Source organism: Rattus norvegicus, chromosome 12 (assembly GCF_021556685.1).
Source record: "Rattus norvegicus strain SHRSP/BbbUtx chromosome 12, alternate assembly SHRSP_T2T, whole genome shotgun sequence".
Taxonomy (NCBI): domain Eukaryota; kingdom Metazoa; phylum Chordata; class Mammalia; order Rodentia; family Muridae; genus Rattus; species Rattus norvegicus.
The window spans coordinates 44860095-44876337 of NC_141545.1; the positions used below are offsets into that span (position 1 = coordinate 44860095).

Here is a 16243-nt window from a genome sequence, read left to right on the forward strand (position 1 = left end):
TTCAAAGACACACTGTATCTAAAATGTGAAACAGATCCCGACAGTACAGCAGCTTAGTGGCAGTCAGAGCACGGCTCTGCTGTGGCTTTCCACAGCCAGCGCAGCTGCAAGGCGCTGTAGCTGAGGTCCCGAGAGTCCCCAGAGCTCACTCATGTCTGGCACTATGCTAAACACTCCTCTCTTTGCTCCACTTCTCGTCCTCAACAACAACAGACACTAAAACCCTTCCCGAGGTGCCACACTGGCACCTAGAGGCTGTCTGGAGGGCGAGATCCCATGACAACAGGAGACTGGGGCAGACACACCCAGCAGTCATGGCTTGTGCTCTCACTTGTGCCCAGGACTTCATCTTCTTCATCAGAAGCTCTCAGTCTCCAGGTTAGAAGCATAGTACTTAACTCTACATGTGTGTATCCACGGATGGCCTTTTGCATGTACTGGGCTGATAAAATACCCAGTCAACGGAACTGACAAGAGACAACTCACCTGGCATCACTACAAAGGACCCCTGGGGCTCCATGGCAACCAGGCAGGCACTGAGGATAGAAGGAGAGTCTGCAGCAGAGATCCCACACATGCGGCACACATCCTTGAGCTGTTTGCTGATTGTCTGCAGTGAACATTCTCCAAGGAGGATACTCCAATCTAAAGTCAGACATCACACACAGTGTTTACAAGCTTGCATGGTGCTTCACACATCTGTCATTTTCACTGGGAAATGTAAGTGTTGTGGCTCAGTTCTAAAGGGAGTAGGGCTTTCTGTGTTCAGTCCTCCTCTGTTACATAGCTTCTCTCTCACTGCATTAACACAGAAACAAAAGCCTGCTCTTCTGTACGTAGGCTGCCATGCTGTCTAGAGTACCCTTCGAGGGGCCTGCAACAGATCCTGGCAGATCCAGGTTCTAAGATCCTTTCACTGCTGAGGTCTGTGTTGGCTGGGCTAGCCTGGGGTAGCCATTTTTCCCTAGGGTCTGATGTTTCACTTCCCTCTGACACTGTTCACTGCCCCTAAACAGCAGCATTCTGTCTAAGCACTACTGATGCGTCTCTGTGACGATGGCACCCTGTCTAAGTGCTATGTCACACTGCCCCCTACCGAGCACATGGGGCTCAGCTGCAGGCTTTCTACAGTCACACAATTCTTTCTGGGGCAAGGACAGGGCAGTGTACTTATACTTGTAATGGTAGTCACTGTGGAATGGGAGAAAGCAGCTGAGAACAGGAAGAAAATATCTTCAAATGGCAGAAGTCAAGACAGGTAGGAGCACCACAACGCAGCAACGAGGCCCGACTCTTCTGGGCAGACACTGGCAGTTAACCGGTAGACATGACGGCTACCCAGAAGCTGGGGGCTTCTGCATGACCTCACTCAGACCATGGCTCCAAGCGGAGGAGCCCCAGGTCGGCTGGGAGGTGAATCCGTGTTTCCGCTGTCTGCAGTTCCTCTGGCCACACTCAGGCTCTACCCTTAAGGGACAGGGAAGGGGAGCTCACCCCTTCCCACAATCTTACACGGAGGGATCTTATGAGGAGGGGCCTTAATCATTTTCTCAACGCTAAGTGACTAAGTGACAGACATGTTCGCGCCTGCTTCTTGTCTATTATTTCCCCGCCTTCCCAAGGGTCATGAATAGCTGAAAGCCTTTAAGAGGGAAAACTGACTAAAAAGCAGAGTGGGGAGAAGAGCCAACCTGACAGAAGTGATGGGAGGAATCCCCAATGTATTAACCCCCAGGGTACTGATACAAGACTCATCTAAGTGCCACGCTGTTTAAAACATGAAAAGGTCCCACTTTCTCCCAGTCCACAACATCAAGTGTGGCTAGGAGAAACGCTCTCAGTCTGGCACACGCTGTAGTGTGTGCACACGTGGCTCTGAGCCTGAAACTCAGTACAGACCTGCCCTACAGGGAACAGCTCGCACATGGGCTCTGCCTCTCAATGGTTTAATTCCAGGGATTGCACAGTACCCGGCTCCGCTTCCTGTAGTCAAGCAGTGTACTCACTCTAACACGGGCTGGCATGAACTACAGTCTGCTGCCTGCCTCAGTCACACAGAATAGGCACTCATGCAGCTCTTATCCTGTTCTGACTTCACACGGGAAGAAGTGAAGAACTGCAAACCAATTAACTGCTCTGCAAGAGGAAACTGTACTCTCAGGCCTTGGCAAGGACACTATCCACTCTGATGTATGTCTTCTTTCTCTTTAATTCTTTTACTGAGATTATAATAATTTCCTCATTCTCCCCTTCCCTCCCTCCCAACCGTTCCATATTGACCTCCTTGCTCTCTTTCAGATTCACGGCCTCTTTTCCTATTAGTTGCTCCATGCATCCATGTACACTCTACACATATGTAACCCTAAATTGAATGTGCTCGATCTGGACGTTACTCAAGTGTGTATCTTCTGGGCTGATCATTTGGTAGTGGATGGTCAATTGCTGTGCTCTTATCCCTTAGCTGCTGTGGTCCTGTGCACGGCTGAGGCCCCTGGGCTGCCCATGGATGTCAGCATGCCTCTGTTCAGCCCAAGTCCAGGTAGTCATGTTGGTGAGACCGTAACCTACACCACGACTCCTGCGCCTGCGGCTCAGGGAACCCTGTGGAAGGTGGATGGGAAGACTGCACGAGCCAGAGGATCAGGGCGTCCGCTGTCAACCGTGTCTCTCAGCCACGCTGCCCCACATGCTGTGTGTGTGAGCCCGCAGGGGTCCTGCTGAAGATCCAATCCAGGATCACATGTACACAACAAGCATTTACACACTGCTGTTCTTACATATGACTATAACAATCACGTAGAATTTCTGATAGACGTCTTAATCCTTTCTTTTTACTGCCTTAATATGTAATGTTATAAAATTTAACTATTACTTTATGCTGATGAAACAAACTCCAATTTTCCATTTAAAATATTATTTGTGTAAGTGACTGGGGAGGGGTGGAACTATAGAGTTTTTAAACTTCTGGTTTATCCCTTTGTATACATGAGTCACGGTCATGAGTTTTGGCCTTTGGGGCAACTTGCTTTGCTCAGTCTCCAGCCATCAGCTCAGTGTCCTTTGCTCCTACACCTGCTTACCTTTCAGTTCCCCATGGCCAAGCCGCCCCAAGCGGCCAATGACAACTCTCCAGGGCAGAGATGTCATCTGGACAATCCCCAGGCACCATTCCCACAGCTTCTGCAGCCCGATCTTACGTGCAGACACCTTGCTCTTCCGTGACCTGACAGAGAGAGGAACAGGAAGGGTCCTACACGAGTCAGTTGTCACACGGCAGGGCACACGTTTCTAAGCCCAGAGTTAACACAGAAGCTGACCCAATCAGCAAGGGGTCTCACCTGCTTGGTAAAGCAATGTTTACAACACAGGTCTCCAGTAACTCCCCATGCAGGTCAGTGCAGGACGCCAAGAGCCAGCGCTGGTCATGAGACAGACAGTAGCCCACGAACAGCACGTTGTACTTCTGGCTCGCCTCACCGAAGGCCTCTCCCGGCTCTGTCTGCTTGTCTTTGATTGGGGCCAATATAAAGGGAGGGGAATAAAGCTGGATTGGACTGGGCCGCTGAAATAAGAATCAGGTTCGTTATCAGCACAAGGCCAACCAAGATAGCATTTACAATAAAGCCCAGAGCGAGCAACACCAAGGGAAGAACAGAGCGATGGCAATAGGCTGTCCCCACCACCCTCTCCCCAGGACTAAACACACAGCGAGCAATGAACACACAGAAAGCAAAAGTACTGTAGGCCCTGCGGTAGTGCTTTAGAACATGTGTCTAATAGATGGCATAAGCCATCAATGTTTGACTGAAAGAAACCACTACGTCCGAAAGTAAGAACAAAGCTGACTGGATGTCAACAGACGCTGAAGCCACATGAGATCCATCATGCGCAGCCTCAGGAGGTCTGGAGTCCCAGGCAGTAAACTTGAGAGATTGGCAAGGTACGGAGACAGAGACAGCGCTAAGCTGAGAGGCAGGAGAGGTGCCTGGTTTGCACTGCAGCAGAAGATGACTCTTTACAAAACTCACCTCCGGGTTCTTGAGGGTCATCTCAATGCTGGCTGCAGGCCCAAAGCCCGTGAGGGATTTGATGTGGATCTGTGTAGGCAGAGGCCGCCTGCACTGGCAGTACACTGAAAACGCCATGGACTTCAAGTACTGAATATAGAAGACGTGTTCATCCTTCACTGTCTGCAGCATGTACTGGCAAGGCACAATCTACGAGACACAAGCGACGGTCGGTTCAGCCCCACAAGCCAGCCGCTGAGAAACGAGAAGGCACGGGCTTATGGCTAGAGTGGGAAGAAGGAACCTCAAGTCCATAACCTAAAGCCAAATGTGACTACGGCCTGACTCCTCCCAGTGACAGAAAAGCTGTTCCTCAAATGCCCACCAGCCATTTGAGAAGGTAGTATGGGTAGCCAGTTTCCTTGAGGACTGTCCTGTCCCACCGCCTCATACTTTAAAGCTGGCTTCTTAGTGTGTGCCCATTTGTACATCTGACAATGCCCGCTGGCTGCCGTGGTATCTAATGAGGTGCACTTGGGGTGTAACACAAGGTAAGTGGTGATGAGCCACCCCACTGTACAAGCAGTTCACGGTCACTTCATTTTAAACCTAGTAAAAATGCAGAGTAGGCATGCTCACTCCCTGCTCAGGAAACAAGAGCAGGCATTTTGGAAAATGACATTTCAGCGTCTACATTCGAGAAGCCACTGTGAGAAGGACTTAGCCTGAAGAACAGTGGACCAGCGTGCTTGCCAGGCTCCGCTTACAGCAGTGGGAAAAGTGAGCACACGGCGCACAGACCCACGTGAGCACGGCCGACACATAATCACTAGCTGGAGCGGCCCAGTCTCAGCACTGCAGGGGATGGGCCATCAGAAGCTGGAGGTCAGTCTCAGTACCACAGTGAGACCTGTCTCAGGACAACAAAGTCTTCTTATGACAAGTGTCCCCGTGTTAACCAGGAAAAGAGAGCCCTGACCTTGCAATGAGACAAGCGCAGAAACGCTCTAGGACGGAAAGATGGCTGGGTCCAAAGTACAGAGGCCTGAAGGAAGGAGCACTGCTCTCCACAGGCTCCTTAGAACCCTGTCTCACACACGAGGAAGCAAGAAGAGCAAGTCAGTGGAGGGCAACCTGGAGAATGAACGAGCTTCTCATGTGCTCGGGGATGTGATCCAGCATCTCCGTGTAGCAGCGCATCAAGCTCAACAGCCAGAAGTTTCCGGAGCTGGAGTCCTCCTCTGCAGTGTAGGTGAAGGGGTCCACCATGTAAATGACGACAGCTGGAGGGTAGGCATGGCTGTCTGCAGAGTCGGGCTCCGTGGGGATTCCTATTCTCTCCCTCTCTGTGACACTGGAGAAAGAGTCGGCTGTGAGGCTCTGACAGCAAAGATAGACTCTACCAACAAATCAACCCGAGCCCCCGAGGTCCCCCCCCGGCGGTGATCCAAGGCATCACACATGTCACACGTCAGGCTCGACATTTCAAAGACGAGAGAGGAAACAGACAGCAGTACAAAAACCGCAAGTTGCTCTGTGGTACCCATATGTGAGACCCAACTTGGGGGTCTTGGGTTTCAAATTTTCAGGCAAAGGATGCTGGCTAGTAGAGCCTATGCAAATATCCCCAAATTCCAAACTCTGCAAACATGTCTGTGTGTGTTAGTACCGGGCACTCGTATCTGTGTTAGTCTGAAACACGTTTTCCCTCATCCCTTTCTTCCCTTTGTTATCAGTGTACACAAAGGCTTTAAACACTACTATTTAATGAACTCAGTAATGAGCACGCTGATTACTGGTTCCCTCTCTTAATGCTCCCTCAGAGCAGCGCTTGTCACTTCCTATTAGCAAGCATGGCAGAAGCATTCGTCTGGATTCCCAGACAGAGTGTGTGAGAGGTGGAGTAAGGGGCGTGCGTGACCAAGTGGCAGGCCCACTGGTTGTGAGGCACACACACCTGTCTTGTCCGTCCTGTGAGGGCTGGGCGCAGCTCTGCGCATGCTCAGCATCTCCACAAGCCACGTTCCCTGGGGTTCCATCTGTGGAGCTGCCCCCAGCACTGGGGTTCTGCCCTCCAACCCCACCACTGAATCCTGAAGAAGAGGTAGTGCTCATCTGAGTGATGCCTGGAGCAGAGGTGGCTGAGGAGCCCGGCGGCCCAGAGCAGGAGGATGAACTACTTGCTGCAGAGCTGCTGGATGTGGGGTTGAATGCACTGCCAGCTGGAGGCGCTCCTGAGCCTGAACTTGAAGACCCAGCATTCCCAGGCGTGGCTTGTCCCTGTGCTTCTGCTGGTGGGCTCTGGTGCTTAGGTGGCATCAGCAGGCCACTGTCAAGCTGCAGAGTGGCTAAATAAGGTGCTGAAGGAAGACAAAAGTGGCCTTAGTGACCCTAGCAGTCTCCTGTGGACACCTTGAAAACCCCCACCACATGTGGATATGAACTCCTACACAAAAGGCTGAATGCACACAAAACAACTTGTCAGTTCTACAGCTGCTTACAGGAAGAGAGAAAAAAAACTGTGCTAACCAGTCTCCTTCAGGTCCCCGAGACTGGACCTGTGGTTGTGCCCAGTCTCATAGTGCACCATGGACGGGTGCGCAGCTTGGCAAGCTCTCAAGTCTTCCTCAAGCTCAAGCAGCTAACGTCAAGGAACGCTGCTGTTTTCAACATGGCTATAAGCACATGTAACCCCAATAAGCAAATTTACAAAACATACATCATAATTTATCATCAGGATTTAGCCAGGCATGGTGGCATATGCCTCAGAAGGCAGAGGTGGGTCTACATAGTGAGTTCCAGATCAGCCAAGGCTACATTTAAAACAAACAAAAAAACAAACAAACAAACAAACGAACAAATAACCTTCCCAGAACATGGAGACAAAGACCCACAATGCTGCACCTGCCAGGGAGGAGGAGACTTTCCCACTGTCTTTACCAACCCTCCCATGCCAATCATTTCCCCTTTACCTAGGTGATGGCGGCAAACTTGAGCATAAAGTTTGAGTCTGGAATGATTGTCACTCTCCTCACTGCTCCACGGCTGGTTAAACCACTCGCTCACAAGCTCCTCTGTCAGCTTCTGTGCCACGGTCTTGCCCACACGCATGATCCCGTCACGGAGTACTTTGCAGATGGGCTTGTGTTGCCCCAGCCGACACATCTGACAGCACATGCAATGGTCACTGACAGCAACCACCCTCCACAGAAGCACGTCAGCACATCAGCTGGCCTTCCCTGGCAGACGTCCCATCCCTGCAATTGCCCAGTCCTTCCCGCCCGGGTGTGGTCCTCTAAAGAGGCAGAGCAGTTACAGCACCATGTGTGCTGACACTCTCTAAGAGTCAGAAGCTGCCAGGATACTGGCAGGGGCAGAGAGTTCAGGGAATCAGCTCTAACAAGGGGGCGTTCTGCCAGGCTGGGAAGGGGCCATATCCCCCTTATTGTGGCTGTTGAGGTGACAGCTCACTGTGCTGCTTAGCTTTTATCAATCCGACACGAACGAACCTAGACTAATCTGAGAAGAGGGAATCTCAAGAAAGGAATGCCTCCATCAGATTGGCCCGAGGGGCATTTTCCAGATTAGTGATGGATGTGAGGGCACAGCCCACTGCGGATGATGCATAAAAAGGCAGCTGAGCAAGCCAGAGAAAGCCAGCCAGCCAGCAGCCTTCTCCCATGGCCACTGCTTCAGTTCCTGCCTCCAGCTTCCTATCCGACTCCCTCCACAGTGGGCTGTACCCTAGAAACTGACAAATCCTTTCCTCCGTGTGCTGCTCTCTGTCAGTGTTTTCTCATGGCAACAGAAGACCCAACACTCCCGGAGGACACTGGTATGAGCAGGAGGGACTACTGCCTGCAGCTCCCTCAGAGCAGGGTGGTATACCTAACCAGACTCAGTGAGCCATGACACTCTGGATCAGACCAGAGGGTCATTCAGAAGGGAGACAAGTTGTCTGTGACAGCTCAATTGTGACTTATCTGTGTCTTGTACCCACAGAGCAGACCATGGTCAGAAGTGACAGTATCTAAGGGTTCACTTCCTGCTTAACATATGCCACTCACTGTATGTCAGCATCCCCTCAGCTCACCTCGTCCTTGTTCACCCAGAGTGTGAGCTCTGTCCTGGAGGATAGTTGACACTCAGCTAGGTCTTCTGTGCGGACATTTCTGTGGACCCCACAAGTGCTAGACAGCATCCTAAACACTTTACAAATACTGGTTTTGTGTCATGCTATCGGCGCCCTGGTACTGGGCTTACAAGAGCCAGGCCTTGACGCTTCAGTGCAAGACACCAAGGACCCAGGAGTCAGGCCTCTCACAACTGAAGGAGCTTACACACTAAAAATGCAAAACTACCTTCCTGCTTTTCCTATCAATGTGGCTACCAGATTTCTAATCTACCAAATTCTAGTATGAAGATAAACACAGTAGTACTAAAGCACAACAGAGCATGAGGAATTAAATTTATCCTTCATTCAGGTATTTCAAGGTAAATGTTTTTGGTACCACTTTCTGAAACTCTTATAGCCAAAATGCAAATGTAAAGTGCATGTGCCTCCTGTCTCCAGGCTCAACATTCACCCCTCTTTACAACAAATTCTCTTTAAGATCGAGCTCCAGGTTCATTCCTTCAGTTACAGCCGGATGCAGGCCCCACATCAGAGAGGGAGCCCCACGACATGCTCACCTCATATACAGCACTCAAGTCCCTGAAGAAAGTTTTGGCTCCTTCGAGCAAGGCCTCGTTTTCTGGACACACCACAATGTAAGCAACATCGCGGTGGCCCCCATAGGGCTCCAAGAGCAGCCTCTCCCAGAAGGGCAAGGAGAAGGGTGAGATGGTCAAGAACTCCTTGTCGTAGCCCACCAGCAGCGTGGGGATGGGCAGTGGCTCAGGAGACTCTTCTGAACCTGGAAGACAGTGCTGTTTAGGAAGGAAGGTGAGTCTTTTCCCATGCTGGAGAGCTGGGCAGCCCCTGACCCATGTGTCTGAGCCGTGGGAGCCTAGGACATGCTCTGTGGGCCTCCGGCTATCAGCTCACTAGATGGGCCCCAGTGAAAAGCCTCATAAGAGTCAAACCATCTTAGGAAGGGCAAGGAGAGCAAGGGCAGAAAGCAGCAAGCCAGGTTTCCTTAACAGGCACACTGTTTCAGTGTGCTTGAGTACCACATAAGTCCTGGCCCTGGAGCAGGAGGCCTGAGGACAGGCACCGTGGGCTGAGGCAGAGGCTACACATGAGCAGAGAGGCCAGGCCTTGCAGCAAGCAGAGCATGGAAGCTTAAAGGAACCTCAGAGGCGCCAAGGCTCACTCACCGTAGGTCCCACGCCCGGCCATCTTATGGAACTGCTGCCAGGTGAGTGGCCCCTGCACGTGCTGGATGTTCTCCCAGGTCCTGCCTGTGCGCTTCTTCTGGATGGCATCTTGTAGGAAGGGCTGCAGGGACAGCAGCATGCGCACCACATCTTGGGATGAGAGCATGCTCGTGTCCAGCACTGTGGGAGGAGAAAAGAGCAGAGGACAAGGATGTCAGGGGAGCATGCCCCCTTCTAGATGCCATCCTGGGTCTGCACTAAAAGAGATGGGCGACCTGGGAGTCAAGAGAAAGGCTCTTCCAAATTGAAGAACCGGTACTTTGCTAACAGGCATAAAGAGGGAAGTAGGTCACACTACTCAGAAGCATTCAACTGAGAAAACTGTGAGAGAAGTAAAGGGATCATGTAAACCTGCTTCCAAGAGTTTCCAGAAGACAGAGGGCCACAAAGTTTCCTTAGTCACCATGTTCCTTTCATTTATACATTACCATTTTGAGGATAAGGGAACAAAAAGGGAGAGACCTAGAAAACCTTGTAAAATATCCATCCTTGAGAAACACTGGATGTTTTATAAAGAGGCCCTATACTATCTACACAGCTCTGAAATGTACCTACTTCTTCCCACCCTAAAGCAAGCTATTATTTATTTCTCCTCATTGCATAACTATTTCTTTTATTAAATTAGCGTAAGTTGGGGCTGGAGAGACAGCTCAGCAGTCACAAGCACTTGTCCTTGCCGAGGACGGGGTCAAGTACCAGCACTGATATGGTGGCTCACAGCCATCTGGAGTTACAGCTCCAGGGAATCCTCTGACCTCTGCTCATCTCTGCAGGGACCAGACATGCACATGGTGCACAGACATACAAGCAGACAAAACATGCATAGACATAAATCTAAATAAAGACAGTTTTATCACATTCGGGTACCAGCACAGAAGTGTAGGTGCCCACAGAGGCCAGTGAGGTCATCAAATCCCCTGGGGCTAGAGCTACAGGCTTATGGGTACTTTGATATGGCTGCTGGGGACTACACTCAGGTCCTTTACTTGGGAGTACAGGCACTTTCCCCCCTGAGGCCAGGTCTTATTATACAGTCCAGACTAGCCTGGAAGTTGCTATGTAGACCAAGGTAGCCTGAAATTCAGGGATTTCCCAGCCTTTGTTCCTATAGCACAAGTACAGGCTCCTAGCAACTGTGTGCCTCTCTAGTCCCAGCCCCAGCAACTGTGTGCCTCTCTAGTCCCAGCCTGCTGGTTTCTATTTGGTTTTCAGTTTCCCCAGATCTGTCCTTCGTGCTTTCTCTCCTCATCCTATAGTCTGGTGAGAATGCAGACTTCTGTCCTTCACTTACTTTCACAAACCTGATGTCACCTAGTGTAACTGTTGCTGCCTGCTCAGGGGCAGCCCTGACCTCCACACATGGGGGTCCTCCCTCGTTTCCATCACTTACAATTTGCTTCCACAGGCTTCCTGTGTGCTTATTTAATATGCAACAGTCACTCTCCTAAATAGATTACGAAGTCCAGGAAGGCAGGTGCCTTCCGCCCTTGGTGTATCCCAGAGCAGCAAAGGAGCAGCCTGGTCAGCATTTGTAGAGCCCAATTCCAAACATGGTTGTCAACTGGAGGTAGGTTTCCTCTCCTCCCCAGGGCTGGGCTCGAGCCCACGAGCTCTACTATGGTCTACATGGGCTGACTGGCAATTTTAAATAGCACAAGCCCCTAGGATGTACCCCTGTAACCACAGCAAAGTCACATGTGGTCACTGATATGTAGCATACTGAGCAACCAACAGGAGAAAATACTCCGGACATGTGTGGTCAGTTCCAGGAAGAGACACCAAGGCAACTGCATACCGTAGGATGACTGGATACCTAGAGATAGGACTGCGGACTATCCTTTTTACACACTACAAGCTACAAGCATGGCTACAAGCGGCCAGAATGCACCCGCTGCTTGTGGTGTAATGGAATGGCAAAGTCTTGGGAGGCAGTTACTCCAAAAGCTTCAGGAGAAGACAGCCCAGCCTCTAGGCAGAGGACACAGCCCAGCCCTCACTTCCAGTCCTTTGGTTATCGTGGGCAGCAAGATAACTTCTGAAAGAAGCCTGCTCTCTGGGATACCTACCATTGCTGTGCGGCCAACAGTGTACGGTGGCACTTCTCACCAGCGCCTCGTCCACTTTCCCGCCTGTGGGGTTATCCACGTACTGCCTCCCCTGCTCCAATGCATTGACGCACTCTGTCCAGTAGTCATTGTTATCTGCCTGCACCCGGTCATAAGTCCAGCTCACACAGGGAAGTGCATGGCGGCTGCTGGAGGAGATGTAATCCAGAAAGCTGAGAGAGGCGAAGGGCTGTGTGTGCTGATTCTGGAGGAGGAGGAGGAGGCTTACGGGGGGCTCTGGGGCTTTCCGGGCGCCCTCCACCTGAGGAAGCAAGGTGGATTGGCAGGAGGTCTGGCACATCATCAGGCGTCTCTCTGCAGCTTGGCCAATGTCAGAGTTCTTCCCAAAAATATCCAGCTCATCTTCGAGGAACAGCCCCGAGTTGTAACCAAGTCTCCGGTTCACGATCGCACTGAAGCCACAGGTGCAACGGTACTGGTCCTCCTTGGAGGAGTCGGGGATGTACAACCCGACATCTGCCCCCTTGACGTTCATGTTGCAGGCGCAAATGCAGCAGCTATCAAAGTTCCTGTCCTTGAAGACATTCATCACGGAATCTGACAGAATCAGGGTGACATAGAGACTGTGGGCCTCAGGAATTGGCTGCATGGTGGCAGGCTCCACAGAGTTAAGGGGCCTTGTGGTAGAGGGGGTGGAAGCCGGTGACCCCTGATCGGTGCTATCGTATTTCACAGACCCTTGGCCACTAGCAGTGCCCCCACCTCTGGGAGTTCTTGGAGTCCTGGGGGTTCGAGGTGTGGGCACAGAGAATCGAGGGGTAGCTGGAGATGGAAGGACCCCGGCTCCACTGTTGCTGGCAGGGGCAGCGCTGTTGAGCGTCACAGGGGTGTTCATCTGGGGTGTGTTCAGATAGTCTGCATCTGCGAGGCTCCCAACACTAGGCACATTGCTGCAACAAACACAAGGTAGCAGTGAGGGTGGAGTGCACAGGCAGAAGCCACCCTGCACATCCCACACCACAGCCCACACTGAGCATCTGCAATTTTCTCTTCAAAAACAAAAGAGAAAAGGAGGGAGAGAGAAAAGGAAAGGGAGAAGCAGAACATGAGCACAGACAGACATACACACACACAGACACACACAGACACACACAGAGACATACACACACATACACAGACACACACACAGACACACACACAGACACACACACAGACATACACACACATACACATACACACACACAGACACACACACAGACACACACACACACACACTTCCTTTCTACATAATCCACACTACACAGTGCTCACCCTGGCCTGCTGGGGAGCTGCTGAGGACTAATGGTGCTCAGAGTGCAGCCCAGACAGTGCAGGCTGGGTTTGCGTCCACTCTACAGCTACGGCTTTGCGTCTCTGCCTGTGCACTTTTCCTAGAGGCCACAACTCTGCAATGATACTGAAGTGGCTGTAACCAAATCCACATTCAAATGTGGTGCTTTCCTAAGTCAGATGGTAGCCCTGGTAAGGCGTGAGTGTCCCCAGCACTGTGTGACTGCTGTGCCCATCTGTCTGTCTAGCACAGGGCTTAGTGTCTGTCACTCAGCAGTCACTGGGAAGGACACACCAAGAGGTCCCTGAGGGTCCCCTTCTTCCTTCAATCTCTCTCAGTTCTGAGACAGACAGGGCTGTTTATCTCATGAGCAGTGGCTTGGGGAGATCACGTCTGCAGCATGTGCATGCCCTGCCACTCTAAAGCTGCCCTGAAGCACACCCTCAACAACTCCCACAGGCCTGTAGACAGCGCACAGGCTCAAGCTCACTATGTGCACTCGCAAGGACTTCAGTCCTAATGACTCGACACATGAAGCCTGTGCTCCTCAGTGAGCTTCACACCCATTTACTTCCACAAGCCATCGCCCTGCAGTCTTTTAGAACTTGTACCATTGGCTCAGGTATCTGAACCAGGCAGTAATTACATAAACTTTGACTTACAAGGATTTCTTGGGTTCAGACAAAAGCTGACAGAGAAACTGAATGGTGCAATAAATAACTATCTGTACATTTATTGGATTCCTTTAAATTTTGCTGGTCAACAAGATCCTAAAATGATTTTACAGTGGATTAAAACAGAACCATGATTGCTAGCTGAAAATCTAAATACTTCACTTGTTCCCTAGGTAGAAAACAGTTCATCTTACTTAGCAGCCTCATTCTTCCCTGTTTCCTAAGAAGGAACTGGAAACCAATCCTGAGTGAAAAGTGGGGCAGTCAGCAGAGAGACAGAAGCAAGCATCAGCAAGTATACCAAGCATGACAGGCAAGCCCAGTGCAGTGGCACTGGAGAGCACAGCAGGACCTGGCAGTGCCAAGCTGTGCCACCTGGTAAAGCAGTTCCCAGACCCCAGGGCTAGTTTTAAGGGAAGCAGAGCTAAGAACCCACTAGCCACATGATAAGGAGCCAACACTGGCCACAGCCACATCAGACAGTGTGAGCAAAATCTCTTCCCTTAGCACAGGCTCCACCAGGCCGCCAGTCTAACCTCTGGCTGCAGAGGGTATAGGGGGAAGGCGATGGATGGGTGGGAGTGGCCACTCAGAGAGTGAAGACTATCAGAACCTGTCCAGAGAGTCTGGGGCTGAGGCTCCAGGACCTCGCTCAGCAGCTAGAGCCCAAATAGAGCTTGGCAGAGCCCGGCCAGGCACTCCCAGGGCAGCCGGCCTGGCAGTCCTTTCCCTTCCCCACTGCGGTCTGCAGTCATTGGCTGCTGGAACATTCCCACAGCTCTGGGGAGAATAATCTACTGGAAGGAGCGGAATATCCAGGGCCAGGGTCCTTCAAGCCCACAGTCTTTTCAGGAGGCAGAACTGTCACATGGCATAGGTGCTGGCTTCCAAGTCCAGGGTCCTTCTGCCCCTTCCCACCCAGCTCCTCAAGCTGACACCATGTAAACTGCTGGTGTCTATCACAGACACATGGCCAGAATGAGCCCTGAGGCAGAACTGGTTTACTCGCTCCTAAGGCTCATCATCTTTGAGTTCGCTGCTGGCTCAGATGGGCCAACATACAGTCAGTCTCCCTGCCTGACAACGGTCCCTGAGAAGGGGCAAGTGCTGGAGCCCACTCATCTCCACAATCCCTGCAGTGAGACTGGCAAAGCGCTGGTCCATCCACACATGCACATGGCCCGGACACACATTTGTGTTTGTAAATTTTTGCTTTATCTGAGGAAGAAGTTCTTTCTTTCAAAGAAAACAGAGTTTGCACTGCTGATACAAATATTGTTTCTCTGGGCAGACGAGACACCAAGTCACCAGCAATTTCTCCCTTTACTTTTCCCAATCACGCCTCAATCTGTTACTGTATTACCTAACTTTAAAGTCCCACGCTGAAATCATTACCTTACACAAACCAAAGCTCCTCCCACTACTGACAACCATCAGCAACTCCAATCGGAGGTAGGTTCTACGGCAAACGCCACATTACACTTACACACAGCTCTCTGAAATAATCTTAATTTGTCTACACACACGCTCATGCACAGAGAGACACACGCGCTCACGCACAGAGGAAATCTCATTTAAAAATAAACACACGGTCCTGCAAAAGACAACATGGTCACAAACGAGAGTAAGCAAGAAACCAGTCTGAGCCTGAGCTGCCGTGGCCCTGTGACGAGCACTTGGAAACCAGCATGGTTGCATCGCATGCGGTAAGTGGTAGAGCTGCGCACGTACTTGTAGCCGTCTCTAATGGAAGAGGCTGCAGGGGGCATGGGCAGCTGCTCCATTTTCGGAGGAACCGCCCATGAGGGCCGGAACAGACAGGCATCCGGTGTCTTCAGAGGCAGCAGGCAATGGCTTGGCAGCGTCTTCAGTGGAGCAAACATAGAAGAGCCCACGAAAGGCTGGAACTGCGGCACTCTGTGCACGTAGGAAAAGTCCTGTGACAATGAGGGGCTGGGTTAATGCTGGCACGCCGAAGCCAGCCCTGGGTGCTCAGCGCTTCCTAAAACCCGGGCACAGAATCTGCTGTAGAAACAGCTCTCTACATGACGGAGTGAGAGGGAAAACCTAATGCCCTCACTGCTGGTGAGCAGCGGTCAGTGTCCGTCTACTGACGGGCTCCGGCTTCAACAGCCCTTACACACGCGTGTGTGGGCGCCACCGAGAAGCCGCCCAGCCATGGGGAAGCGCACACACTGGTCATTACCTTTATGTCCTCTGGCTTGGGACTTCCTAAGCCATCTTCCACTTCCATCCGGAACTCCGTGAGGTGTGTGGGGACCATACTGACCACAGGGCTCTCCAGCATGCCCAATGCAGTCACTGTCTCTGAACTCACTCCATCTTTGTAATTCATCACCGGGGAAAATGCAGGATGCTGTTCCAATGATGGAGGGGTGGGGAACATCCTTTGCAAGTCTGCAACTGCTAAAAACAAAATTAAAAGTGCATCTTAACAGCAAGATTCCGAAAAGCTCTGACAAGCAGCCAGGCACAGCAGTATCCACACAAGGCTAACGGACTTTCAAGACACAGGTCACGCTCAGGCGTCCACACGTCCCTGGGACCCCCTCTTCATGCTGTATGGTGTCATGCTAATTCAGTCACCAGGGTCTGCAGAGCATGCTTTCCTTCCCATAGTTGACTCTAAGACCTGAAGGAGACGGGTGGAGAAGAAAGTGAAAGCTCTCCAACTACACTACTTATGAAAGTCTATCTCCATCTCCAGACGTTTATGAAATAGTAAGAGAATAAAAATTATTTAGAGCAAGCCTGGGGGGTGGGTGA

General features: G+C 51.3%; 1 protein-coding gene across 9 annotated transcripts in view; it reads right to left on the reverse strand.

Annotated features, from left to right (window-relative positions):
* Positions 1-16243, reverse strand: part of Med13l (mediator complex subunit 13L) — a 196681-nt gene that overhangs the window by 9940 nt on the left and 170498 nt on the right. For 4 of the 9 annotated variants that reach the window (XM_087578966.1, XM_087578972.1, XM_087578971.1 and 1 more), the window contains 12 exons: positions 15663-15883; positions 15188-15393; positions 11453-12402; positions 9327-9506; positions 8700-8923; positions 6980-7172; positions 5965-6367; positions 5142-5361; positions 4029-4217; positions 3339-3562; positions 3081-3250; positions 487-645 (listed from right to left, as the gene is read on the reverse strand). In XM_087578966.1, coding sequence (XP_087435092.1) covers positions 487-645; positions 3081-3250; positions 3339-3562; positions 4029-4217; positions 5142-5361; positions 5965-6367; positions 6980-7172; positions 8700-8923; positions 9327-9506; positions 11453-12402; positions 15188-15393; positions 15663-15883 — 3339 coding nt within the window. The remainder of the gene's footprint in view (positions 1-486; positions 646-3080; positions 3251-3338; positions 3563-4028; positions 4218-5141; positions 5362-5964; positions 6368-6979; positions 7173-8699; positions 8924-9326; positions 9507-11452; positions 12403-15187; positions 15394-15662; positions 15884-16243) is intronic. The other 5 variants (NM_001419791.1, XM_087578974.1, XM_087578973.1 and 2 more) reach the window with 3 other exon arrangements.